Source organism: Miniopterus schreibersii (genome assembly GCF_964146895.1).
Source record: "Miniopterus schreibersii genome assembly, chromosome: 20".
In the NCBI taxonomy this organism is placed as follows: domain Eukaryota; kingdom Metazoa; phylum Chordata; class Mammalia; order Chiroptera; family Miniopteridae; genus Miniopterus; species Miniopterus schreibersii.
In genome coordinates, this window is record NC_138122.1 from 27,826,332 (window position 1) to 27,852,742 (window position 26,411).

Sequence of the window (26,411 nt, forward strand, 5' to 3'; positions counted from 1 at the left end):
CCACGTGGAAGGGCAAGGCGGTCCCAGGGAGCCCTGGGGGGGGGGGCTCTGGCCTTGGGACCGCTGCTGGACCTTAAACACCTGGGAACCAGGTCCTGCGAAAGGGAAGCGCATGTGCTGTCTGTGGGACGCCCCGCCTCAAGCCTGAACGCGGGGCTGCCTGAGCAGGGGCAGGGGGCAGGGGGCACGCAGGCCTTGGAGGGGCAGCGGCAGGGGCAGCGCCCGGCCTGCAGGGGGCGCCTGCGGGGAAGGGCAGGGGCAAGGGGGAGGCAGCCTGGACAGAGGGGCGGGGCACTGAAGCGGGGACCCTCACCCAGACTCCACAGCCCCACGCAGGTGGGCGGCGTTTCTAGGGTCCGGAAGGACGCGCCCAGTAAGACCCCACCCCACCCCAGTATCAGGAGCGGGGATGGCAGCGGGGACCCCATCCACAGCCCCCATCAGGCGTGGGTACGAGGACATCCCACCCTTCACTCCCCGCTCCGACCCCAGCTCGGGGTGACGGTGAGCGGGACCCCCGCCACGGGTCCGGTTTGGCTGGAGAGGGCCCACTTCCCGGCCCAGGCGCTCTCGCTTAAAGTTTCCTCCAGCCCGGCGGGGCTCGCGGCTGAGCGTCCACCTGGGATCCAGGCGATCGGGTTCGATTCCCGGTCAGGGCACAGGCCCGGGTTGCGGGCTCGATCAATGACAATCATCATTGATGTTTCTCTCTCTCCCTCCCTCTCCTTCCTTCTCTCTGAAATCAATAAAGATATATTAACAAAAAAACAAAAAAAAAAGTTCAAAGTTTCCTCCAGAATGAGGCCCAGGTGCCCCGCGACCCGCACGCGGGGAGAGGCGGGCATCCCGCCCTCGCCCCTCCGGGTGGCGCAGCCCGCGACCTGGAGACCCTGAGACCCCGGGGGCGGGGCTTTAGGGGGCGTGGCCGGGAGGGGCGTGGCCTGGGCGTGGCCTGGGCGGTGGGCGGGGCTCGCGCGGGTTCCGCCAGGCGCCCACTTCCTCTGGCGCCGGCCGCCGGGCGGAAGTACGTCAGTTGTTATCCGCTCTGCTCCTCGCCGCTGCCGTCGCCGCCTCGCCATCCCGGGCGCCTCACCCGGCCCGCGCCCCGCCCGCCGCCGCCGCCCGCCGCCCGCCGCCCGCCGCCCGGCGCATGGGGCGCGCCCCCGGGGCGGCGGCCTGCAGCCGCTGAGCGCCGCCCGCCCCGCCGATGCGCGCGGCCGCCCGCGCCGGGGCGCCCAGGCCGCTCGGGGCCCGGAGCTGAAGGCGCCCGCGCGGCATGCCCGGCCCGGCCCGCCGCCCGCCGCCGCCCAGGGCCCGAGCCCGCGCCGCCCGCACCGCGCCCGGCGCCCACGCGTAGCGCAGCGGCAGCGGCAGCGGCAGCCCGACGGCGCGGCCGCAAGGTCACCGCGCGCCATGGAGGCCAAGGTCCGCCAGAGCCGGCGCTCGCGCGCGCAGCGGGACCGCGGCCGGCGCCGGGAGGCGGCCCGCGACGCCCGGGACCAGAGCGCCTCGTCGGGGGACGAGCCCGAGCCCGGGCCGGGCAAGGAGAACGCGGGCCTGCCCCGCGCGCCCCCTCCCCGCGCGGCCGCCGCGCGCCCCCCGCGCCGCCGGCGCCGCGAGTCCAGCTCGCAGGAGGAGGAGGTCATCGACGGCTTCGCCATCGCCAGCTTCAGCACACTGGAGGCCCTGGAGGTGGGTGCGCGGCCGGCGGGCGGCCCGGGGAACCCCAGCGCCGGGGCGTCGGCGCGCCGCCCCTCGGGGCTCCCCGCGCGCCGGGCGGGCGCTCCCGGAGGACCCGGCAGCCCGCGGGGTGCAGAGGGGGGTCCGTGCGCGGAGCTGCTGGGGGAACCCTCTAAGTGACACTGTCGGGGCGGGGGTCCCGCCTTCTGCGCTGTCGGCCCTCCCCCGTGGCCTTCTCCTCGTGAAAGCATCACTTTATTGGGCTCACGTGTGCTGGGACTTGGTGGAGGCGGTGATAAAATGGATACTTGGAGGCTCTTCCTGTTCCTTCCCTTCCCCTCGAGGCTTCTGTTTAGACGGAGAGAGGGAGGGTCCTATCTCAGATCTCTCTGGGTGACCGCTGCTCGCTGCGTGGTCAGGAGGATGGCAACAAATATTCCTTGTCTGCCTGACTTATCACGGACAACATTTGCTGAGCAAATATTGCCCTGCTCGCCTGAGTCCAAGTGCGTGGAGAGGAGAATGCGTACTGTCAGAGAGGTGGCGAGTGGGGTGTGTGGGCAGCTGCCCTCTCCTGGGACTGGCCTGGGCAGAAATGCTGGCCCAGCCCTGGGAGTCTCCACCAGCTAGCACCCCCACCCTCAGGGGCCCCATTCAGCACTTATTTTGAGGGACCAGCATCTGCTGGGCTTGGGATCCTAGGGATCATTCAGTTTAATAGCTCCCTGTCGTTTCCTGGGGCTTACGGACCAGTGGCCTGTGGTCCCCCAGTAGGGGAGGTCCCTGCACTACAGATCCCTGCAGTGAGCCCTCTCCTTGGGGCCTGCCAGGTCTGTGGAGAGCTCAGGGTCAGGTGCTGGCAGCCAGGCAGAGGTCACTCAGGGACAGGTTTGCTGCTTTCTGTCTGAGCAGGGGATGCACAGAGGTGGGGCACTCCTGTCAGAGCTGGTGGCAAGCACACAGCCCTGGGATCCTCTGTCTTGCACATCTGTGGGGCCTGAGATGGCTCCTGGGTCAACAGGTCCCTGGCTAAGAGGTTTTGGTGTGGTGTGGTGGCAATGTCTGGCTCTGTACTGGGAACAGGTGGCCCCAGGGCTTCGTTTTCTGCCTTCGTACAAGTCAGGTCCTTCCCTGCAGCCTCTGAGAGTGGTTACACCATCCTCTTTCCAGCCGGCCTCTCCCACCCGACATGGTCTCCCACCAGCATGTCATTCCCCTTTTGGCTTTTGCCTTGATCTCCATACCTGGTGCTGTTCTCTCTGTCAGAGTCGTAGTCTGGCACCTTCAGGCCTCTGCACAAGTGTCCCTGGAGAGGCTCTCCTGGTGACCATCTGAGGCGACGGGCATCCTTCCCTTCCCCCCTGTGTTATTTCACATATTCTCCTTCCAGTCAGCCACCTCTCTCTGAAGCTAGCTTCTGACCCGCTCACTACTCTGTTTTGCGACTGTCCCTGCCAGTACCTGTGAGCTAGATGTGAACAGGCACCTCCCTGTCTTATGTGTCCCCTGTGGGGTCCCAGTGCCCCATGGACATCTGTGGAGTCACCGAGTGGACGAGTGAGAGGAGAAAACGAGGTTTAGGAAGATTGGTCCAAAGGTCAACCAGTATGCCCCTGTGATACGAGCCTGTCGGGTCCATGTGATGCCTGTATGGCTGTACTCCTCCTGCACCTGGGGCACTGAAAGTGCAGCCTTGGGTTCAGGGGACTTCTGTGGGCTTCCAGCAGCCCGGGCCGGGTCACAGTGAGACGAGCCTGCTCTCTGCTCAGCTCTATGTCACCCCCAACCACTCCATATGCTTTTCTGTGCCCTTCGGAGCCAGGGAGGGGTCCACCCACCTTGGAAAGTACAGGGTTTCTGCACGAGTCATAACTTCTCGATTGGCACTCTGGTTCAGTCTCATTTCTTGCTAAAGTGTTAGTGGTTTTCCCCCTAGACATTCATAGTGGTGGCTGGTGTGCAATGAATGTGTACTCTAGCAGTTACTGCTCTGTGCCTTCTTGTTCCCCTGCACAGATGGGTACACTGAGGCCCAAGGCGATGAGTCAAGGCCCCAGCCTGCCCCGGCTCAGAGCTCTGTCCACGTGGGACATACCAAATGTCAGACCTGCTCAGGAGGAGTGTCAATTTCCCTAGAGTTCTCCTTACCTTTGTCTTGAGGACGCAGGCCCCATACCCCTGCAGCCCCAACCAATTCCCTGTCTCTCTTCCCTCTGCTCCCTACCCCTCTGTGTCCTGGACACTCACCCCTACCCCCATGCGCAAGACAGGTACTTGTCCCCAAAGCTGCCTGCACCTGTATCTGTCCCTAAGGGGGACACCTGTACCTGCCTCTGGGGTGGCTGGGAGGACCATAGCCACTTTTGTTCAATACTGCAGGCCCAGCAGGCAGTTGTCGGCTGAGGAGGGGCCCCCCCAGGTGTGGCCTGACTCAGGGTGTGTCTGAGGCTCTGGGGACACAGGGCTGGGAGTGTGGGGAGCTGGGATTCGGCCCCACCAGCCAGTGTGTGGAAGCCTACACTGTCAGTCCTGCCTGTGGGGTCTTGATCTGGGGATCATGTGCCTCGCCCACTCCTCTGACAGGGACGGGGCTGAGACCATTGGCAGTCATGAGACGGGGTCAGCCCTGCTCCCCCAGCCCGCTGAGGGCCCACAGCTCTGGTGGGCTGCTCCTTCCAAGGGGCACCCTGCCAGAGGGTGAAAGCAAAGCCATGGCATGGCCCCTGTGGCCCATGTGGGTGTCTGCCACTCTGGGGCAGCAGCAGTTTTGCTAAGTGTGAGGTGGGAGCCTGGGCTGGGGTCCCTGCATATCACTCTCCTGTTTCGTGGGCCAGTGCCGTGTGTGGGGAAGGTGCGCATCCCGGGAGCAGTGTAACAGTGCCGGCCTGGAGGGTGCTGTCCTGAGGGCTCTGTCCTGCTCTCCCACTCTGTAGATGAAACTGAGGCGATGCTCGGGTGAGGTTCTCCATTCTGGGAGGAATCTGAGCTGGGTGGAATGGAGGGTCCTGGATGCAGTCTGCGGATGCGACAGCAGGTGCCCGCGCTGCCTGGGCCTGCTGCCTGAGCACTGGGAAGAGCTGCCCCTCTGAGCTCTGCACTTGGGTCTGCAGGGCCCTTGGCTGTACGGGCTGGAAGGGGCCTGTTGTGTCTCCCACAGTCTCCACACTTTCATCCTGGGTGGTGGGGCTGCAGAGCAAATGATCACAGGGTGTGGTGCCCTGAGGCTGTGGCAGGTGGCAGAGCCTCTGTGGCCCAGTGTTGCTGGCTGGCTGGCTTGTCCCCACCCCTGGGTGTCTTTCACCCCATGCATGTGGTCAGGGACTGTCTCCTGAGCTCTGTCACCCCATCCCCCTGCTCTGCTTCGCTGTGGCTGGGTGACCTCTGGGCCTCAGTTTCCCTGTCTGTCTGCCGCACACTGCCCCATCACCTGATGGCAAGGAGGGTGGCATAGCCATCTGTCTCCCCATGTCCTTCCCTCTGCTCAGTGCCCAGAGGCTGTGGTTGCCTGGGGGATAGTGCCAGGGAGGCTGAGGGTCATGGTGAGTGGGGTTTCTCATGGCAGGAGCAGTCCACCTTCCTTCTGCCCCTGCTCTGAATTTGTTGGAGTCGCGTCCACAGCATATGCATGTGTGTGTGTGAATATGTGTGTGGGGCCCTCCCAGGGTGTGTGTGTAAACCCTGGTAGACCTTTGTGGGTCCCATGCCCCCCATTTCTGTCTTCCACCGTGTCCCCTGTTGTACACCTGGTCCTGACCCATCTAGCCCTTGCAGACCCCGTGGGCCCCACCTTGGCTGGCGTCTGTGGCCTGGCTGGGGCACAGGGCAGGCTCACACCTTGCTGGTCAGCCACACTTGGCCAAGCCCCTCCCTGGAGCTCCTGGAAGGGCCTCACTTCCTCCATTCGTGTCCTGCACCAGCTGCAGCAGGATGGGGTAGTCATCCCTGCTGTCCCCACTGCACTGGCCTTGCCCCTGCCCCTCTAGCTCTGAGCTTCCAGTTCAGAAACTGCTCTTCCTCTGGCCCCTCTGTGCCTACCTCTCCCGTCCCTCCTGTGGCACCTGCAGCTCCAGCCACACCTGCCTCTCGAAGACCCTTGGACACACATGTGGGCCACTTCCAGCCTCTGCTGTCCACTCTGACCTCCACCCAGAAGGTTCTTCCCCCAAATGTCAGGGTTGACTTACCCTCTCGTCTCCCACAAGCTGGGGTCAGACTGCCCCCTCCCCTGGCAGGGAGTTTGTAATCCCTGTGTCCAGGCCACTGCCAGCCCCTCCCAGCCCATCCTCTTGGCTCTCGTCCTCTGTCCCCTGCGAGGACTCTGGTGGTGTCGGTTTGCTCACGGATGTCTCTCCCCACCCAGAGTCTTGTGTGTGTGCTTATTTTCTGAGAGAAACTCCTAGACCTGGATATGTGTGTGACACGTGCCATTCTTTTAGGGTTTTGGTAAGTGGGGAGGTGGTCGCCCTTCTGAGGTGGGGCCAGAGCCGTTCCTGCCCAAGGTCTGTGCGTTTGGCTGACCTGTCCTACCTTGTGTTCCCGTTTCCTGATTGGTTGCTGCCCCACGTCATTTGTACCCGGGCAGTTTGTGGTACTCCCTGATAGGTTCCGGCAGTTTCCCAGGTGGCTACCTAGGCATCTGCCCGGACTGTGTGTTGTTCCCGCCCACCTCCTTTTGTGTCTTGTGGTCCCTGTCCCCTCTGGTGAGCCTCTCCCACTTCCCCTCAACTTGGGTGAATCTTTTCATGTGGACTCTGTCCCGCCTGCATCACCAGCGGGGTGACCTCAGGCTGTCTCTGGGCTTCAGACCAGCCCTGCCAGCCCTGGGTGCTGTCTTGCTTCAGTTGCTTGGCTGGTGCCCTGGCTGGGATTTGGGCATCATGTCCCTAAGTACAGTTGTCTCATGTTGGCTGGTCGTGCCACAACTCTGCCTATGCCGTCGGGGCGGCAGGGGAGCTGTCAGCTCCTCTCCACACTGGGATGGAGCTCCTGGGTCCAGCCTCACTTGTTAGTGCCCAGTTAAGGACCCTATTCGCCTCCGTTCTCAGTGGGGAGGCAGGGGGCGAGAAAGGAAACTGTGGGACCAGCTGGCTGGAAGGAGGGTCAGCAGAGAAGCCACTGAGGAGGCCCACCCAGGATGGAGCACCAGGAGGCCTGCCTGCTTGTGAGCTGGCGGGTGGCCGTTGGCAGTCCCTCCCCAGACTGTTGCTGGAGGTGGTCTCCTGTTGCCTCTCTCACATTGGGGCCTATCCATTGGTGGCCCTGAGGCCGGCCTTGCTCATGTGTGGTGTGTGGGCCTCAGGAAGGGACCACTGGCAGCAGAGCATACTGTCCTTCCCTCCACAACTCACTGAGCATTTCTTTTCTTTTTAATTAAAAAAAATGTTTTTATTGACTTCAGAGAGGAGGGGAGAGGGAGAGAGAGAGACAGAAACATCAATGATGAGCGAGTCATTGATCGGCTGCCTCCTGCACGTCCCCTACTAGGGATTGAGCCCTTAACCTGGGCATGTGCCCTGACTGGGAATCAAACTGTGATCTCCTGATTCATAGGTTGATGCACAACCACTGAGCCACACCGGCTGGTCTCACTGAGCATTTATTGAGCGCTGAATGCCAGGCCCAGAGCCACTGAGGGGCTCGCTCCAGGCAGGGAGGCAGACGGGTGATTGTACGGGTTAGTACCTGGAAAGGAGGCTGTCGTGATAGCCGTGGGGGGTTGGCACGGAGGAGGCCAGTGAAGCACCTGAGGCCTGGCCAATGCCTGGTTCCTCCCCACGCAGCCCAGCAGCCTCATGCCTCCTCTGGGATGAGGTTTCCTCAGCCCTTCTCTGTGCTGGTCCTGTGGCTTCTTTCTTTGTCCCTGATCCCAGGACAGTGCTATGACAGCCTCTCTGGTGGTTCCATGGTAGGTAGGGCAGACGTGTGCCTCTCGTCCCCTCTGCGTGTGACAGCTGAGCGGCAGCCGTTCAGGAACAGAGGGGAGCAGGGGACATGTGCTGTCTGGATGTAGAGGGATTGAGTCCTGGGGCCAGGTGTTGGGGGGGAGAGGTGGGAGGGTGCTCCCTCCTGGGGAGAGAACCACAGGGAGGGAGCCCCTGCAGGGTACTCTGTGCCGTGGGGGTCAGATCTCTGAAGGTGGAGCAGGGCATGGGGGCTGCTGTGGGAAGTTTGGGCCCAAACTTGCAGGTTAGGGGAGTGAGCCAGCCAGGGTGGAGGGAATAGCTCTGCCAAGGCCTTGGGACAGATGTGCTGGAGGGAGTCCCACCTGTCAGGTGGGGTAGGTGAGGGCTGCAGGTGGACTGGCACAGGTGGGGTTTGGCTTGAGCTCCTGAAACGAGAGTTGTTGACTGAACCTTGAGTGGGTGAGGGCTTCTAGGCCTCCAGTCCAGGAGTTTCCGGGAGGCAGGTGGCCTTGGCCACCCACAGCCTTCTGGCCCCTAAAAGGAGGGGACTCCAGGCCTGGCTTTGTCCAGGGGGGACATTCATCCCATAGGGCCTCCTTCCCACAAAGGGCAGGAAGTGAAGGGGTGGGGCCCAGGTGCTGGGGCAGAGATCTCAGGGTGATTCCAAGAGTGGTGGGGTGCCCACCTGGCCAGAGGGTGGGACCGTGCTTCGGCCTGCAGGGCACTAGCCACAGGGCAGCCAGCAGCCATGGTTCTAGCGAGGGGATATGGAGGTTGTGTTGTCAGTGTTATCCTCATAGTTGGTTTACTGGAGTGCAGTTAGATATTTTGTTGGTGCTATATAATGTTAACGTTTAAGGAAACTAAAACATTAAACTGCTACAGAAAAACCCAATCAGTGGTTTCAGGGCAGCGGGTGTCCACCTAGCTGTCTGGGAGTGTCCAGGGTGTGGAGGCTCCACGGCAGGGCCATTGCCTCAGGCCACCAGGGGTCACACACCGCTATGCTCTGCATTGCTTGCCACATAGGGTCGCTCTGCATTCAGATGTGGGTGCTGGGGGTCTGCGTGGTGCTGTCTGCCTGTCGGTCAGGTGTGCCCGCGGGTGTGCATGACCCACGTGGGCTGCAGAGGTAGATCTCTGGGTAGACGTGACCCTGGGCTCTGCGGCCCTGCCTGGGCATCCCTTCAGGGTCTCCTCACACCAGCTTCTGTCCCCTTTGGTGATTGTGGGAGCAGGTGGCGCACAGGCTGGCTGGGGGTCCTGGACTCCAGGGTGTGGTGTCCCTGCTAATTGACTGGCTTTGCCCTCCTCACCCACAGAAGGACATGGCCCTGAAGCCACACGAGCGGAAGGAAAAATGGGAACGTCGCCTTGTCAAGAAGCCCCGAGAGTCAGAAACCTGCCCGTCTGCAGAGCCGAGTGAGAATGGCCGGCCGCTGGAGGTGGGCAGCCCCGAGCAGGACCTCGAGCCCACCTGTGACCGGGCAAAGAAGGTCCCTCTGCAGCCCGCCAAGCAGGTGAGTGCTGGGCCCCACCCCACTCAGCACCATGGGCGCTGTGCCCCTTTCCCCGGGCGCCCTTGGGCCACACCAGCACCTGGACACCACCCATTAGCAGCTGCCTGGCAAAGTGTTCTGTCATTGTCGGGAGTCGAGGGTGGGGCACACGTGGGCTGGGCCAGTAGTGCCCACTGTGAGCCTGTGTTCTGGGCAGAGGCAGGAGAGCAGCCCAGGTGGGTCACAGCCAGAGTGAGGCTGAAGCAGTTGGAGGGCGGGGGGTGCTCAGCAGGCCTGAGGGTGCACACTGGTAGGCTGGCCCCGTCTCCCCATCGCGACCGTCAGGCTCCGCCAACCACGGGGTGTCCAGTGTGTCTGTACCGCGGGACCAGGCTCGTTGCTGGGTGCTCTCCGTCTGCTCAACTTACTGAGGCGCAGTGTGTCTGGGGGGCACTTGTGGCTGGTGATCTAGGGTGAGGAGCAGCCCGCCTGCTGCCCTGGGGCTTACAGCTGCTGCGTGGCCCTTAGTGGGAGGGGCTGTACTCGTCATGGGGACCCAGCTGGGGTGGGCGGAGCCGGCCAGGGCTTTCTCCCAGAGTGAGTGTGGGGCTCTGTCCCAGGTGTGACTCAGCACGGCGACTGCTCCCTCTGCTGGGACTCGCGGGTTTGCGCCTTCTTTCCCGAGGGGTTCTTGGTGTTTCACACTCCACTCAACTCACCTGGGGACGGGGCTGCTGGTGCGGGGCCGCATGCCTGGGCCGGGCTGGACGGGGGGTCTGCAGGCACACTGGCCCAGGTGGACACGTGCTCTTTCTTCCATGCAGGTGTGCTCCCCAGAAGGGGGGCCGCTCCCAGCCAACCCCTGGGACCAGACCGGCCCGGCCCAGCGCCCGCAGCAGCTCCAGCCCAGCCAGCCCCAGGGGTCACTCCCAGCCCCGTGTCAGCGCTGCCAGCCCAGCCAGGCTCTCCCGGACCCTGGGCAGCCCTGCCAGACCCAGCAGCCACTCCTGGGTCAGCGCAGCCGGCCTCAGCCGTCACTTCTGGGCCCAGGTCAGCCCTGCCGGCCCCGGCGGTCACTTCTGGGCCCAGGTCAGCCCTCTCGGCCCCAGCGGCTGCTTCCAGCCCCAGATCAGCGCAGCCGGCCCCGGCGGTCACTCCTGCCTCAGCCCTACAGGCCACGGTCACTCCTAGGTCCCAGGCAGCGCTGCCGGCCCCTGCGTTCTCCCCCAGCCCCCTGCCACCTCTGCTGTCCCCTATGCTCCCTCCCGGTCCCTTGCCACCTCTGTCGCCCCCTGCGGTCCCTGCTGGCCCTCTGGCACCGCTGCTGCTGGCCCACGTGGCCGTGCGTGGCCCCATGTCCTCACAGCCAGCCCAGCAGGACATCCTCAGGACAGCGTTGTGGGCCCCTTCAGTCCCTGCTGGCCCACTGCCCGCACTGCCACCCCCCGCAGTCACTCCTCATGCTGCGTCCCCGCCGCCGGCCCAGCAGCTCGCTCTCAGGCCAGTGCTGCTGTCCCCGGCAGGCGCTCCTAACCCCGTGCCAGCCCCGAAGGTCCCTCCTGGGTCAGCCTAGTCACCCCCGGCGGTCATTGCTGGGCCTCCGTCAACCGCAGCAATTAGTTGAGGCCCCAGAGAAGCGCAGCCCCCCCAAATCTTCACTGCTGGGCCCCAGACAGCCGAGCCAACAGAAGCAGCCACTCCTGGGCTCAGAACAGCCTCACCCACCCAAGCGGCCACTCCTGGGCCCAGAACAGAACTGCCGACGAAAGCGGCCTCTGCTGCACCCCAAACAGCCCTGTCAGGCCCCACAGTCACTTCTGGGCCCAAGCCCATCCTGCAAGCCCCAGCCTCTGCTCCCCATCCCTAAGCGTCCTTCACTTCTGGGAGAGCCTGCCCCACCTCGCCGGCCACTCCTGGGGTCTCTGCAGCCTCGGCGGCGGTCCCTGCTGGACCTGGTTCAGGGCCACCAGCCCCAGCTCTCACTCCTGGCTCTGGGCCGTCCCCGCTGGCCCCTGAGGTCACGACGGACTCGACCCTCCACCCCCTCGGTGGCCCGCCAGGCTCCGTATGTGAGCCCAGGAGCCTGATGCCCTTTTTCCAGACCACCCCACCTGTGGCTTCGCTGGGCAGGGCCAGGGCTGCCTCACCTGCGGCCTGAGCTGTGTTGCCAGACTGGTCTTCTCCAGACAGACCGGGCTGTGTGCGGTTGGAAAACAGGCTCAGCAGAGGCAGGAGCCCCAGGCAGGGCTGCCACCAGCCCAAGGCCTGCCTGCACCAGGAATAGAGGAGAGGACCTCAGTGTCTCCTGCCTCTCCCCGTGCCCGCTCTGCTCCCCTGTGCCCGCTTTGTGCTTTGTGACGCTCAAGCCCCTGGGAGAGGGGCTGCTGGGGGTCCCCCTGTTTCTCTGTGCCTCTAAAGTGCCACATGTCCTACGTTGGAGTCTCCATGCACGCTCCCCAGGTGTGCGAGAGTGTGTGTGCGTGCGTGCGTGGTTGTGTGTGACTGTGTGAGCTGCAGGCCTCACCTCCTCGGGCTTCTCCCGTTCTGGTCAGTGTGCATTCTTCACCCCCAGGCAGAGTGTGGGCACAGCTGGAGCCGGGCCTCAGGTCCCACTTGCCTTCCCTCCACCTCCAGGGTCCTGTGACTTGGGCTGGGCCAGGGGCTCTCAGGGCCAACTGTGGTTGAGTAGAAGCTGCCCGGTGGTGAGGAAAGTCTCCCCCAGGACTCTGCTTCCACCCCAGTAGGCAGTCACTGAAGTGGGTCAGTCCCCTTCCCTTCTCCCTCCCCCAGCTCCACCAAGAATCTGTAGGGCCTGGACTGTGCTTGGAACGTCCTCGGACTCTGCAGCTTTCTAGTTGTTGCACCCCCACCCCACCCCACGTCCCCTGTTGGGACAGACCTCACACTACAGAGCTTTTCTGCCTCTTGCCCATCCTTGCCCCAGACCCTGGGCACAGGGCGGGCCCACACCAGTGCTGGGGTCCTGGGCATGAGGCGGGAGTTCACCCAGTTTTGACTGGACTCCAGAGGCCTGGAAAGGGGCTGCAGCTGTTTCATTGCTACTTGGGGTGTCTGGCCAGGCTCCGCTCAGCTCTGTGTGTACCCAGTGTCCCTGCTATGATGACCACTTCTAGTGCTGGCCCTGTCTCAGAGGTGCCCGGTCTCTAGGCCTTCCCCTCCCTGATTGCTTTTGGGGGCCCTGGCCCTCACTGGCCCTGTGGGGTCCTGACCAGCCGGGCATGGGGTCCGTCCTGAGCCTGACACCCTGGTCCTCACCCAGGGTCTTCCAGGAACTTGGGGCTTATTTTTCTGATTAAAGAAAATAAAAGTGCCGTGCCATTATTTTTACAACAGCATCAGCGTTTGTGATTTAACGTGAGAGTGCATGCCGACCAGTGATTTTCTGTGCACCTGGATTTGTTACTTCTGACCCGGGGGGGGGGGGGGGGCGAGATGCGTGCGTGGGGCCTCTAGCTCGCCATCACTGCCTCAGGAACCGGCCTCCTGTCCTGCCCTGGACCCTCCTGACCTGTGGGCAGTATAAGAACCTCTGCCCGGTCCCAGCGCACCCGCCTGCCTGGGTGCCTTCCCAGGGGTGAACCAAGGGCATGGATGCTGCAGCCCCTGCCTTTCTGAGCCTTGGCTGCCCTGCCAAGAGCCTGGGGTGGGTGGGCCCTGGGCCTCTGCTGTTCCCTGTGTGGTCACTGGTGCTCAGCCTCCCCGCCGTCCTAGGCCCTGCGCCTGCAGTTCTTGGGTGAGGGTGCTGAAGCAGAAACGAGATGCTCAGTAACTCACCCAGGACAAGAGGACAAGCGGCTGAGCCAGGACTCACCCAGGGGGTGCAGTTCTGGAACTTGTGCCCTTGCCCCTTCCCGGGAAACAGCAGCCTCCCGGCCTCCTGTTTTCCCGCCCCTGGGCTCGTCTCTCGCTGCGAGGCTCCTCAAAGGAGCCCATTTGTTCTGGAAGGTTCCCTCCACCCTCAGTCAGGGTCAAGGCCTGAGTCCTGGGCATGCCCCAGGAGGCCCTCTGTGGCCGGGCCTCTCCGCATCCTGCCCTCTGTCCTCTGGCTGACTTGCCTGTGGTTCAGGTCCCGCACCCTCTGTCCACCTCCAGGCCCTCCCCATGTCCTGAGTGGTTGGGTGCTGATCGCCCCGTTTCTCATCTGCACCCCCCACCAGCCCTGGAGCCTTGAGTCTGGCTGGGCGCAGAGAGGCAATGGGAGAGTTCTGGGCACACTGGGCCTTGGCCCGTCCACGCTCCTACGCCTGTCTGCCCTGTCAGCTTGCTGGCCGTGTTTGGGGTTTTCTCAGCACAAGACAGTTGCTAGATGGGCTGGTGGAGTCCTTCCAGAAGGTTCCATCTGTCCTTGGAACCAGCTGTGCCACGGGCTGGCCATGTGACCTTGGGTGGCTCCTCGGTTTTGTCATCTGCACGTTGGGGTCATGACGTTCCTCCCGCAGGGTTTTGGGGATTTAAATAAAGTGTGAGAACCGTGCTGGGTGCTGAGTAGCCAAGTTGAAGTCTGGGTCATATGAATGTGAACAGCTCCTTCCCCTAGCCCTGCCTCACGCCTGGACTGCAGCTCAGGGCTGGCAGTGGACTCCCCGGGGTCCCCCTGCGGTCCCCTGCTGCCCCCTGCATGCCGTCCTCACCACGTGGCCCTGGTGTGTGGCTTCTCCAGCCTGAGGTGTGCCCACATCGGCCATGACAGTGGGTCAGTCCCATGGTGCAGATCTGGGATTCTACACACCCTCCCCATGTCTATCTCAAACCCCAGCACCACTTCTGCCCCCGTGGACTCAGGCAGGCGACTCCTTTCTGGGCCTGTGCTCCATCGTCCGTACCACAGGGATGTCGGTAAACTCCCCATGCCTCAGGCTGTTGAGGCAGAAGCCTGAGTCAGAACACGCGGTGCCTTTGTGTCCGCATTTGCCGCTGTTACTGATCCTGCCTCCTTACTGGACGGTGTCTCCCACCTCCTGGGCCAGCCCACCCGAGGTGGCCATCCTGGCACCTCGCTGACCTTCACTCCACCCCCTGCAGTGTCCCCACACCCTGCTGTCCTGTGGGGACGTTGGTAGCGTGTGGGACAGGGGTCGCCTCACAGGGTGCTGGGCTGCATGCTGGTCCGACCTGCGGGGAAGGCGTGGCGTCAGCGGGTGCCCGGACACCCCTGTGGTAGAAGACAGCTGTGGGACGGAGGGGAAGGCCAGGAGGGAGGCGGGAGGTCGTGGGACTAGGACTCAGCAAGGTTGACATGGTTTCCTGGGCGTGGGAGGGGGAGGGCCTGGGACTGGGATGGCGTCGATTCCCCATAGTTTCGTGAGATTAGATGTTACTTCCAAGTAAAAAGGAAAATTTGAGCAGGATTCTGGGCCACTCCCCTCATGGCCACTGGAACTCCATGGGCCTGTGCTCCTGTGAAGTGGGCAGTGTCCAGTGGGGCTTTTGTGTGAGGAGCAAAGAGCTGCCCCGTGGAGCTGCCCTGTGGAGGGCTGCAAGCGACAGGGCTGAGGCACAGAGAGGTTGAGTGATGGCCCTGGGTCACACAGCCCGTGGCCATCCATACCCAGCCCTGCAGCCCTGATGCCAGCCTGGGATTGTGGGGAGGTCTGAAGGGAGGGGGAGAAGCCACCAGCTGGTCTTGGCAGCCTGGTGTAGTGAAGGGGTGTGGCGGCCCCCTGGGGAGACTTAAAGTCATCCAGGGGCTGGAGGGGGGCACAGAGCTAGCTGCAGATTTGTCCCCTTGAGCCGCGTACTCTCCTGGTGTCTCCTTCCTGTCTGGGCTGTACATGGCACAGCAACTTGCCCCCCTCCCCGCCTCCTCCCCAGGTTCAGCCCCTTCGGGTGGAGCTGGGGGCCTGACCCCGGCTGCACCCTCTCCCTTCCCCGCAGCGGGCGGCATGCAGAGGGCTCAGGCCTGTGCTTGCTGAGCCATCTCTTCTGTCCCCAGATGAAGGTTGCAGTGTCCAGAGGGGGTGACCGCAACATTGAGGACGACGGCTTCCGCGAAGCCACCAGCTCCCGGCGGAGCACCTCCCGGGACCAGCTCAGTGATGTGAGTACTCCAGACGCCTCTCATTGAGCCTGGGGCAGGCCTTCCGCAGACACCGCCAGCTGTCCATTAAACAGCTTTTCACTAATCAGGGCTCTGTGCTTGGAGGGATTTAGATGACCCAGGTTCGAGCTGGCAGGAGCTGATGGAGGCTGTGGGGGGCAGGATTGGAGGGAGGCTGGGGCAGGGAGCAGAATGTCCTGGGGCTTGCGTCAAGCATGGGACCGGCCTGTCAGCTCAGGAGGGTAATGGACATGGTGGGGAGCAGGGGTGTCCACTAGCCTCAGCCTGGATGCTGAGGTGGCCTGAGTCTGGGGACACGGCTTCGGTGTCCCGGAAGACCGGTCCCTGAGCTAAGGTTCCTGGAAGTGGGAGGGGCCTGGGACCAGGGATGGGGGACTGCATGACCCTCACCACTGGGGCTTTCAGGTCCGAGCTTGGAGTAAGGGGATGGAGCAGATGCAGGGAGGGCTAGGAGTGGGGAGGGGAGGGGTCTCTGGGGGAGGGAAAACGGGAGGGAGGCCGGTGGGGGGCCCTAGAGGAGGCCTTTGTCTTCTGGACCCCCAGCCAATGGGAATGGCTACCCAGCAGAGACGGAATTGTAGGAGTTGTCCTCATTATCACTTAAATAGAGGCCTGGGGGGCAAGGCTGAGGCCCAGGAGGCCTGATTGCCCGGCTGGGTCTTGTTGCCACAAGATGGGAAAATAGGCCGGTAATTGTCTGGGGCCGCAGGGCCGCCCTAGTTCCAACTCCTCTAATTGTCGGCCTGGAAGAACAGAGAGGATTCTGAGCACAGCAGGGCCGGGCGTGAGGGTGCGAGATCGGGCAGCCATGGCACCCCATTCACCACCCCTGTTAGCAGGGCCTCCCAGGCTGGGGGCCGCCAGGGTGAACTCTGCCCAATGGGGACTCCCCGGAGCTGAGTGAGACCTGCCTGGCAAGGGTCTGCGTAGGGAGGGCAGGTTCCATAGCTGCAGCTGAGGCTGGACAGGGGTCCCTGTGTGGAAGGGAGTGGACCTCAGTTCCTACCACTGTGCTCTTTACCTGGTCTGTCTGTGGGTGCCCCCAGTCACCATGTCCTGTCTGCCATTCTCTCTCTGTCCGCTCCTGCACCCCATCCCACCAGGCTGTGCTTTGGGGGTCAGCCATGGTGGGCTTGTGAGGCGCCCTCCCTGTGAGGCATGGGTGAGACCCGCCTCCCAACTGCTTCCTCCCATTGAACCCAAACCGTCACTTGAGGCAGAGGCAAGTCCATCAAGCCTGTCATGCACCCTCCGGACCTCCCAAGGCCACAGCTCACCTGACAGCCGAGGTCCTGGGGTTACCTGTCCAAAAAGCCTTCCTCCAAAAAGCCTTCCCTAAGCTCTCCCCTCACAGTCCCTGGGAGGCTGGTGGGTGGCAAGGGGTGGGCCAGCTGGGGCACAGAGGGGGGTCCCCTAAGACACATCACCTTGGGAGGGTTGGCCACCTGTAGGTAGGACCACGTGTGGACAGAACCACATGTAGGCAGAACCGTGTCTGGAACATGGGACCCTCTTGGGGCGGGGGTTGAGACCTGGCTGAGGGGTGAACTCATCCCTGAGGGACGTGGGGGCTTTCCCCGCCTCCTTTTTGGGGTGATGGCTGGGCCACATCTGGGTCTCTGGGCGAAGGTCTGGAGGCAGGTCCTTGGGGTCTGTGATGCTTGGCTGTGTCCTCTCTGTGGCCTCAGTCCTGACCCCCATCCCGTAGTTCCCGCCAAGGCCCTGGAAGTGGTCTCTGGGCTTGTCTTGGGGTCATGGCATCTGTGCCCAGGGATGGTGATACCCTGATCGTTCAGACTGGGCCCCTGGGCGGCCCTCAGGATGGGTTACCGGCGGATCTGCGACCCTCATTACTGACTATTCTCTTATTTTCTGCAGAGTTCAGCGCAGGCGGTCTCAGGCAGAGGCTACTCCGTAAGTCTCCCCCACACCCACCCTGCTGTCCCCCTCCCCGCATGTTCTCTCTTCACCAGAATCCCCTTCTGAGCTCTGCCCCCAGGGCCAGACCCTCAGGGTGGTCCTGGCTGACAGCAGCTGGTCAGAGGGGGGCTTGCACAGGCTGGAGAGGGGGCCGAAGTGGGCAGAGGTTCAGAGGGAGTGGGGTCCTGGGCATGGAGCACCGGCCCCCCCAGCATCCTGACTCCTCCACCCCCCAGTACCATGCTCAGCCTGGCCAGAGAGGCCTGGCACTCAAGCTGGACACAGGTATGGGCCCCCACCATCCAGCGGTGTGGGGCCACCCTCCCTGCCCCCCAGCCCTGTCCCGGGGGAACAACCCCCCCCCCCAGGACTTTATTTCATTTACCCTTAAGTATCAGGAGGAACGTTAATGACACCATAAAACCCAGAGCTCCGTAAAAGCCATTCCTGCAGATTTACTGCCCAGCTGCCCTGTGGGCTCATTGGAGGGCTGTGGCCTAGGCTCCGCCTGCCTCATCCCCAAGCTGCTGATTTACTGAGAGTTCAGAGCTCCAGGGCCTGGCTGGCCGCTCACTAAATCACTGCAGCTTTTTATAGGGTGTGTGACTAACCCATTCATTCCCTGGAGGCCCTCCACACCCGGTGGTGTATTTCTGGGGAGGACCCCGCCCTTCTCCGGCAGCCTGGGGCACTTGTCTTTCCTCACGTTTGGTCTGTCAGTTGTGGTTGGCAGCCTGTGCTGTGTCTTCCTCCCCTGGGCCTGGGCTGTCCCCACACTGGGATTGACCGAGTTGGCCGAACACCTCTGGCCAGGAGCTGTGCCAGGACCCGGCTCCAGTGGGAACAGCAGGCAGCCCTGGTGGGAGGCGGCAGGGACCTGCTGTGTGATGCCAATCAGATGGGGGAGAGCTGGGGCAGTGGCCGAGAGAATGGGGGGCCAGAATGCCCAGTAGCAGGCAGGGCGAAGGGCAGGCCTGGGTCCCATGGGTCTTGGAGGGGCTGTGCCCAAGGACACCCCATTGGAGCCACGCCTGAGGCTTGGGGCACTGCTGCTCCCACATCGCTGTGGCATTTGCGGTCTTCTCCCAAACGCTGGTTTGATGTTTCCTGGAGAACCGTAATTAACGTGCCAGCTGCTTGCAGCTTAACCCCCCACAACCCTAGCACAGGAGCGACAGGAGGTGGCAGGGAAGAGGCCTCGCCTGCTGCTTGGGCTGTGTGTGTGTGTGTGTATGTGTGTGCGTGAACGTTTGCAGGTGAGTGCATTAGAACCTCGGTGGACAGGTGTGTCCCATAGTCCTGCCTGGCACTGCAGGTTGAGGGTGGTAGCTTGGCTTTGGTGCCCTCTTGTCCGTCCGGTTGGCGTGGGGTTGCAGGTAGGAGCCCGGCCCCCTCAAAGTGGAGGCCAGGTGGAGGCTGTCCTCCCTGAAAGATGGAGGAGTTGGCCTGGCCCAGGTGACCCTTGCCCAGCAGGAGGGGGTGCAGGTCTGGGGCTCAGGGTGGCTGCAACCATGCCTCCACACCAGGACTGCACCATGGAGCCCTTCGACAGGCCAGTGTGCCCACTCAGGCTGGGGCCCCTTTGTATGCATGTGTGTGCGTGTATGTATGTGCCTGCTCTGTGCGAGGGAAGGGTGTGTTGTGTGCTTGTGTGTTGGCACGTGTCTGTCGCATGCAGGTCTCCACATGGCCCTGCAGGTTGTGTTTGCCTGCACCTAGAAGTTGTATTTGTCTCTGAGCCATCTGCGTGTGCCTGGGCCTCTTGTATGTGTTCATTTGCATGTGTGTCTGTGGATGTAGCAAATATGCCTGCATGTGTGAGTGGGTGCATGCATGTCATGTGTGTGTGTGCATGTACATGTCTAGGAGCTGTGTCTGGGCATGGCCTGGGTGCACGTGTATGTGTGTGTGTGTGACTGTCGGGCAGGCGTGCCATGTGTCTGTGTGTGAGACTCGTAGCCACGTGGCATTATGGGTGCTTCTTGCCACCTGTATGTGTCTATGGTTGGGGCCTCAGGCCCAGTAGGGGTGGTGTAGCACTGTCCTGGCCTCCCCAACAGCGTCCCTGCTCCAGGTGACGCTGGACGTTTATCATCTGACCTGATGGTTTATAGATGGTACTTAAAGGGGCTTAATTTGCCCAGATTTATCCCCAGCAAATCCCCAATTATTGCTCATCCTTGACAGCTTCTGCCCCAGCAGCTCGGCATAGCCTCCCCAGCACACCATCAGATGTTCATCAGCTCCGTGAAATTAGTTAGAAAGTAATTTTCTTAATTTGGCTGCTTGCAACCAAGGACTCGATGGTCTGTCTCCAGCAGACCAAGAGGCAGACACAGCTTCCCTTTTAAAGTTAAATGAAGATCTATATGCCCCTGAGGCTGAGCCCTCCCCACCCCCACTCCAGGCACCTGGCCCTCCCCCACCCCCACCTCCACCCTCACCCCAGGCTCAAGGACCAGGGGAGGCTGAGCAGCAGCCCTGATGCCTGTGATATGGTGACCTCTGACCTGTGATGACCCAGGGGCAGGTCTCAGCTCCTGCCTTAGCTCCTCCTGTCCTCATAGCCACACCTCAAGGTGGACATTGTTACAAGCATGACCCCACAGCCTCTAGATAAAGACTCTGAGGCATCCACCACCAGGAGGGGCCCTGCTAAGGGCTGTGCTCCCAGCTGAGACCAGGACCCACCCTGCTGTCCTCGAGGTCCCCTCCCACCCAAGGATCCTCCTCCTTATAACCCTTGTCCCTGAGGAAGCCTGGCTCACTCTGCCCCTCCACCTGCCCCGCACCCCGTGGCCCCCACTGTGCCCCAGCACCTGCCCAGCATCTTGCGGTACCCGCTCTGCCCCAGCTCCAAGCGTCTTCTCAGCTGACTGCTCCCCTTCCTTAGGTGTAGGTCTGGCTGTCAGCCTGCAGGTTGGGTGTGGGACAGGGGTGTGTTCCTTCCTCCCTCCTCCTCCGGCATTTATTGCGAGTCTGCTCTGCACCTGTCGCAGGTGCTGGAAAGCAGCCGAGCAGCCCCTGTCCCTGCCCTGGAGTGGGAGGCGGCTGTGGTCTAAGGAGCGGATGGTGAATAAAGCCAGTGGGGGGCGGGGGCAGCAAGGCCCGAGATTCAGGCCTGAGCTGCAGGTTCTACAGTGAGGTGGACCACTTTGGGGTCCCTGCAGGGCAGGGGTGGGATTCGGGCTCGTGGCTGGGCGCCTCAGTCCCCACAAGTCTTGTTGGCGTTTCCCAACCATCTTTAAAAGCCCCACACCCATTTATTTCAAACTGGGAGCAGGCCCATAAAAGAGGGAGACCCAGGTGCGCCCCAGCCCACCACTCCCGCCTGGGCAGTGTGGGGTCAGGTGTTCGGTGGGCCATGGATTTGGGCTCCCCGTCACTTTGCGGGGACTGCCAGGAGAAGCCACCCCAGACACCGTCCCACGCTCCTGCCCCCAGAGCCTTGCCGGGCCCCTTCCTCCAGCCAGTCACCCACAGGCTCCGAGACATGTTTGGAGGCAACACCCACTTGCGGCTGCATGTCCTGTTGTCTTGCTGCATCTCATGGCTTCATGGGTTCAGCTCTGGGCAATTCTCCTGCATCCGTGGGTCTCCTGTAGGGTAGTGGGGCCACCACACCAGCTCCATATTTCCACTGGGCAGCCCTGGATGGGAGGGTGCCCTCGTGTGCTTCCCACTGTGACGTGGCCCCACCACAGCTCGGGACCACCATGCCGCTCCTCATTCCTGTGTTAGTCATGTATGCTGCGTAACGAGCCGTGGTCCTGTCCCCAGAGCTGGACGTGGGTGCTCTGGACAAGACACAGGGGCCCCTTAAGGCCGTGGCACATGCACCAGGAGCCACAGCTGGAGGGTGGGGCGGGTTGGGGAGCTCAGGTGGGCGTGGGCTGGGCCCCTGGGAACTGAGATTCAATTATGTGAAACTGCCGGGCTGCTGGGACCCACGGTTAGGAATTAATGTTAACACTGTTCTGGTTAAGACTTTTGTGTTGATAAATAATTCATGAAGCAGTTAGCGCTCTGAGTCTGACAACACAAGGATATATTAATACAGTCGACTCTGCAAAAGGTCAGCCGCGTGCGGCGGAGCCGGGGCCATGTTTTATTCATCCTGCGACACAGGCTCATTAATTATTCGGCCCCGAAAGGCCTATGTGGGGAGAGCCGCTGATGAGAAAGAGAGAGATGGGTTTGATGTTAGACACGCCGTCCCGGGGAGGCCTGTCCCCCTGCAGCTCAGATGGGCCCGATGGGTGGGAAGAGGCATCAGGGGCTTCCCACCACGCACGTACCTGTGACTGAGTGCATGTGTGTAATTTTGTCACAGTGTGGCCTGGGGCAGGCAGGGTTTGGGGCCCCGGCAGCCTGTGGAGACATGGAGGTGTCAGGTTTGCCCCACGAGTGATGGTGGGGCAAAGAGCAGGGCTGGGGGGGCAGGGTCACCTGACCAAGGATAGCACATGTGCTCATGGGCTGGGCCAGGCTGCACCACCTGCCCTGGGACCTCGTCCTGAGGGGCTGTGAGGTCCGCCGTGAGGGGTGTGTCCTCTGGGCCGCCTTGGGGAACCATCCTGCTCACGGCCAACTCCAGCCATCTTCCTCACTGCCCCACCTGTGGCAGGTGGTGGTGCAGTGAGCGGCTCTGCTAAGTGGGTCTCACTTGCCATCAGCTCACGAGGCGCCTGCCTGGGCTATTAGGCTGCAGTAACTTAATTGCTTGTTAATTGGATAATTAGTGCTTTGTTTTCCTTTTAAGCCTAAACACTCATAAAAAGTGAATTAGCTGAGTGAACAGGAAGGGGGCTTTCAGGACCCACCATCCGGTTCCTGCATAATTATTTAGGTGCAACTGTGACTTCCTGTGCCCGGGAGGCCCTTGGGGGCCATACTGGGGCCTCAGCCACCATGAGGTAGTTGCCAGTGTGCTGCCCGACCACTGTGCTTTAGTTCCCTCATCTGTAACCCAGTAGGTCTGTGGTGGGTTCTCCTGCCAGCGGGACATAAGGGGGCTCCCATCTCCTGCCCCCACTCCTGCCAGCCACATAGTCCCAGGGCTGCCACCTGGCAGAGCCCACGCCCAGGATGACACTGACCTTTCAATAAGATTTCTCCCTGTCTCTCCCAGCCCCCCCCCCCCCCCCCGTGTCCCTTAGGTGGTTTCTGTCCTACATCCTGATGGAGCCTTTGTGGCAGAAAGGGAGGTGAGCTCCTCGAGCCAGCATGGACAGAGCAGGGTGGGTTCCCCAGCAAATGGGTGGGCCCTCTCCCCCTCCCCCACGTTCTTCTGAGGAGCAGAGTGTTGGATAAGCCAGAGCCCACATGCTGAGACCCACAGCTGTCAGCAAAGCCTGTGCTGCTAACCACATGTGTGGAGCCCCGTGGCCCCTTGGCAGGTCACCTGAGTGCACAGGTGCCATGCACACACACTGGGACACCTGCCAGGACACCCTGGGGCAGAGCATCCACTGGGCAGGAGACCCCGCTGCCTACATGTGAGAGGCCTCAGAGCATCCTCAGTGTGTCTCGGGACAATCACCCACGCAGGCCAGCAGGCTCGCACATGGCACATAAGTGACAAAGACATGCCCAGTGAATGCTGTCCACACTAAGGACTTGTGCCACCTGGGATTCTGCAGTGTCCCCAGGCCCACAGAAATTGAATGTGGCCGCCTCAGGCCATGTGGGTACTGCCCAGGGTGTGGGGTGAGCACTGACCAGCCAGCAGCTCAGACCTTCTTGCCTCTGCGTCCAGTTGGGTGGAGCCCAGTGTTCATCATCTTCCGCTCACACAGGGCCTGGGATCCTTTGGTGTTTGGGGTTTCAGTTGCTGGGACCTTTGCAGCCTTTGCAGGTGACAGTGCCAGTTGGGAGTGGGTCCCAGGCTGGTAAGGATCGGTCCAGCTGTGACTGCCCCTCAGCCTTCTCACTCCTAGATTGGGGCAGGGTCACCTGAGAGGGAAGATGGGGGTTAGGCAGAGGCAAAGCTGGGGCGGTTTTCAGTGCTTTCCTCCAGGGCTGGGCCCAGACCATCCCCCAGGACAGCAGCCTCTTGGTGCCTCTGTCTCCATTGCTCCACAGAGACTCCCACTGCCCCTCTTTTCCCCACCCACCACGGGCATCTCTGGGCCAGGCCCGGATGCTGCTACGTCTGATGGGAGCCACGGGCTCAGTGGCAAGGTCCCCTAGCCCATGAATTTTTCATGCCTTTGTTTGAGAAATGGGAGACAGGCGGCCTTCCTCTGAGCTCTGCTGTGAAGCAGTAATTAACGATCACGCTGAGAGAAGGAAAGACATTTCTGTTGCTGCTGGGTGACTGTGTTGATTGATGCCTCCACGCATGCACAGGCCAGTTGTGGGGGTGATGAGCACACTTGTGTAGATGCTGGACAAGCGGGAGAGGTATCTATGCCCAGGCCCCACTGGGGCTCAGATGCCTCCAAGGGCTGGTCTGAAATGAGAGACGGGGCCTGGAAAGATGGTGGTGATGATGGTGGTGGTAGTGATGGAGGAATTGAGGTCATGGTAGTGATGGTGGTGGTGATGGTGGCGATGGAGATCATGGAGGTGATGGTGGTGCTGGTGGTGATGGAGGAATGGAGGTTGTGGTGGTGATGGTGGTGGTGGTGGTGATGGAGGTGATAGCGGTGATGGTGGTGATAGAGGTCATGGTGATGGAGGTCGTGGTGGTGATGGAGGTCGTGGTGGTGATGGTGATGATGGAGGTGATAGCGGTGATGGAGGTCATGGTGATGGAGGTCGTGGTGGTGATGGTGGTGACTGTGGTGGTGGTGGTGGTGATAGAGGTCGTGGTGATGGAGGTGGTGATGGTGGTGATAGAGGTCGTGGTGGTGGTGGTCATGGTGATGGTGGTGATGGAGGTCGTGGTGGTGGTGGTCATGGTGATGGTGGTGATGGAGGTCGTGGTGGTGACGGTGATGATGGAGGTGATAGTGGTGCTGGTGGTGATAGAGGTCGTGGTGATGGAGGTCATGGTGATGGTGGTGATAGAGGCCGTGGTGGTGGTGGTCATGGTGATGGTGGTGATGGAGGTCGTGGTGGTGACTGTGGTGATGGTGGTGATGGAGGTCATGGTGATGGAGGTCGTGGTGGTGGTCATGGTGATGGTGGTGATGGAGGTCGTGGTGGTAACGGTGGTGATGGTGGTGACGGTGGTGTGATGATGAAGACACCATCACACTATATCATGCTGTTTATACCCAGCACTGTCCCAACCTTTGCACATATTCACTCGTTTAAGCTGCACAACAACAACCCTGTAGGTGGGCTATTGTCTCTGCTTTACAGAAGCATAAACTGAGGCACAGAGAGGTCAAGAGGCTTGCCCAAGGCTGCAGAGCATAGGTGACACACAGAATCAGAGCAGACATCTGCTCCAGAGCCCATGTCTTGGCCTCCCCTCCATACCCAGCACATCCCCTTGGGGCCTGGGGTCTGCCCTTCCTCCATGGACGCCCGTCTGGACCCCTACCCACAGTGGAGTGACACTCCCCAGGGCCACCGCAGCCCAGCCTGACCCCGTGAAAGTCACCTCTTGCAGGCAGCTCCCGCAAGACAGATGTGGCTTTTTCCCTCCTTGCCCTGATTAATTGCCTCGTTCAATTCCAGCTCCGCTGCAGTTAAACATTAATTCCATAGGACTTAATAACGTGAATTCATTTGCGACGCGGCCTGTGCGGCTGACAGGCGTGTGCTGTGTGGTTAATTATAGGATCTGTGTGCTCTCCGGAAAGCACCCTCACCCCTCCTTGAAGCTGGATCATTAAGCTCTCATGGGTGACACCGACCGATGGTCCCAGAGCTGTGGGGAGAGATGGGAAATGGCCGGGGGTGGTTCCGGGTGCCAGGTGACAGGCGTGTGCATGTGAGCACTCCCCCTCATTTGATGGGTGTGCAGTTTCCCCCTCCAGGGCTTAGAGCCGCTAATTAAGCAGGAAGGGGCTGGATTGGGGGTTTCTGGCAGCTCCGCCAGCAGCTGCACAGTCGGGTTCCTGACGTCCCACAGGCCCCGGCCCGAATCACCATCCCTCTCTTCTGGCCTAGGTGCCTGTCACCACCCTGACTTTCCCTCTGGCTCCTTGGCAGAGTTCAGTCCACACTCGGGGGCAGTGATGATCACGCCTCCTCTCCTGTGTCCCCCTCTGCCTTCCTGCTGTGCCTGTCCTGCCTCCCGCCAGCTCTCAGCCACCCATGCTCTCCCCGCCCCCCCATTTGGTTGTGTGGCAGGAGACTGGGCCCACATGTTCGCATGGGATGTCACAGCACCAGTGGCCTGGGTTAATCAAGTGGCAGCCACCCCAGAAACTGCACGGTGTGAGGCCCAGCACCCCCGTGCACCCCAGAGAGGTGTGTTTTCAGCAACATAACTCATTTGACTCGAATGTGTTGTAATTACAGTTGTTGGGAAGGGATTTCTTCCTTTATGTTCTTTTGGGGGGAAATTGCTGTGGTTTTTGGAGGAGTCTTTCCTTTAAAGCTCTGCTAACTGACAAACAGATCTTTGTGTGTGATTATCACAATCTTCCCTTAACCAGCTGAACTAACGCTGAGCCTTTTCTGCTAGGGCATCTTCAGGGGCAAGTGGGGTGGGTATCCCAGCTCCCCTCCCCGCTGGCGGCGCCTTGGCCCCTTGTCTTCCCCAGGGGTCTCAAACCGCACCCGCCCCTCACCGTCCCTGCCTCCCCTTCATAGAGCCCATCTGCCCAAGGCTAGGCTCCAGCTGGCCCTGGGTAAGGAGGGGGCCCTGGCTGGCTAGGGCATGGGGGCTTCATGGCTTACTCTTGCCCCGTGTCTGCTCTGGGGTGGGTATGTCTGCCTGCCTCACCTCTGCCTTGCCTGCCCCGCGACATTCCACGGGTTCAATAGAGCTCCTGGAGCCTGGGCTCCTGGTCCCACTGTCCGAGGACACCCTCCCACCCCAGGCCTGAGGCCCAGTCGTGTTGTGGGGCTGCCAGAGCTGCCTCCCCCATCGCTCCCACACTCCCTCGCTCTGGTGCCTGCCCTGTGGCCTCTGGTGAAACCCGCCTGGCCAGGTGTGGGGTACTGTAGGTGCTAACACCCCCTCTCTCTCCCCACAGTGTGACAGCGAGAGCGACGGGGACGACAAGGTAAGCCTCTGCTTGACTCCCCTCCAGCTGACCTTGACCCCACAGGGCGTGTCTTGGAGACCTGGCAGGAAGGTCCTGGGTTCTCCTGTGGGGGGTTCTGGGGGCACACGATCTCCCCAGGTGTGGGGGCCCCAGCTTCACCTGGCCGAGGACCAGGTGCCAGAGATGTTCATGGTGCGGTACTTCCCAGGCTCCCCGG

At 61.8% G+C, this 26,411-nt stretch overlaps 1 protein-coding gene across 6 annotated transcripts in view; it reads left to right on the forward strand.

The window, feature by feature from the left end:
* Window positions 1-1,324: 1,324 nt before the first annotated feature.
* Window positions 1,325-26,411, forward strand: part of FBRSL1 (fibrosin like 1) — a 41,154-nt gene continuing 16,067 nt past the window's right edge. For 5 of the 6 annotated variants that reach the window (XM_081123003.1, XM_081122999.1, XM_081123001.1 and 2 more), the window contains exons 1-5: window positions 1,329-1,692; window positions 8,906-9,103; window positions 15,036-15,140; window positions 17,040-17,075; window positions 26,183-26,212. In XM_081123003.1, the coding sequence (XP_080979129.1) occupies window positions 1,414-1,692; window positions 8,906-9,103; window positions 15,036-15,140; window positions 17,040-17,075; window positions 26,183-26,212 (648 nt within the window). In that variant the 5' untranslated portion in view covers window positions 1,329-1,413. Of the gene's footprint in view, window positions 1,693-8,905; window positions 9,104-9,906; window positions 12,431-15,035; window positions 15,141-17,039; window positions 17,076-26,182; window positions 26,213-26,411 lie in introns of those variants that run through there. The other variant, XM_081123004.1, reaches the window with a different exon arrangement.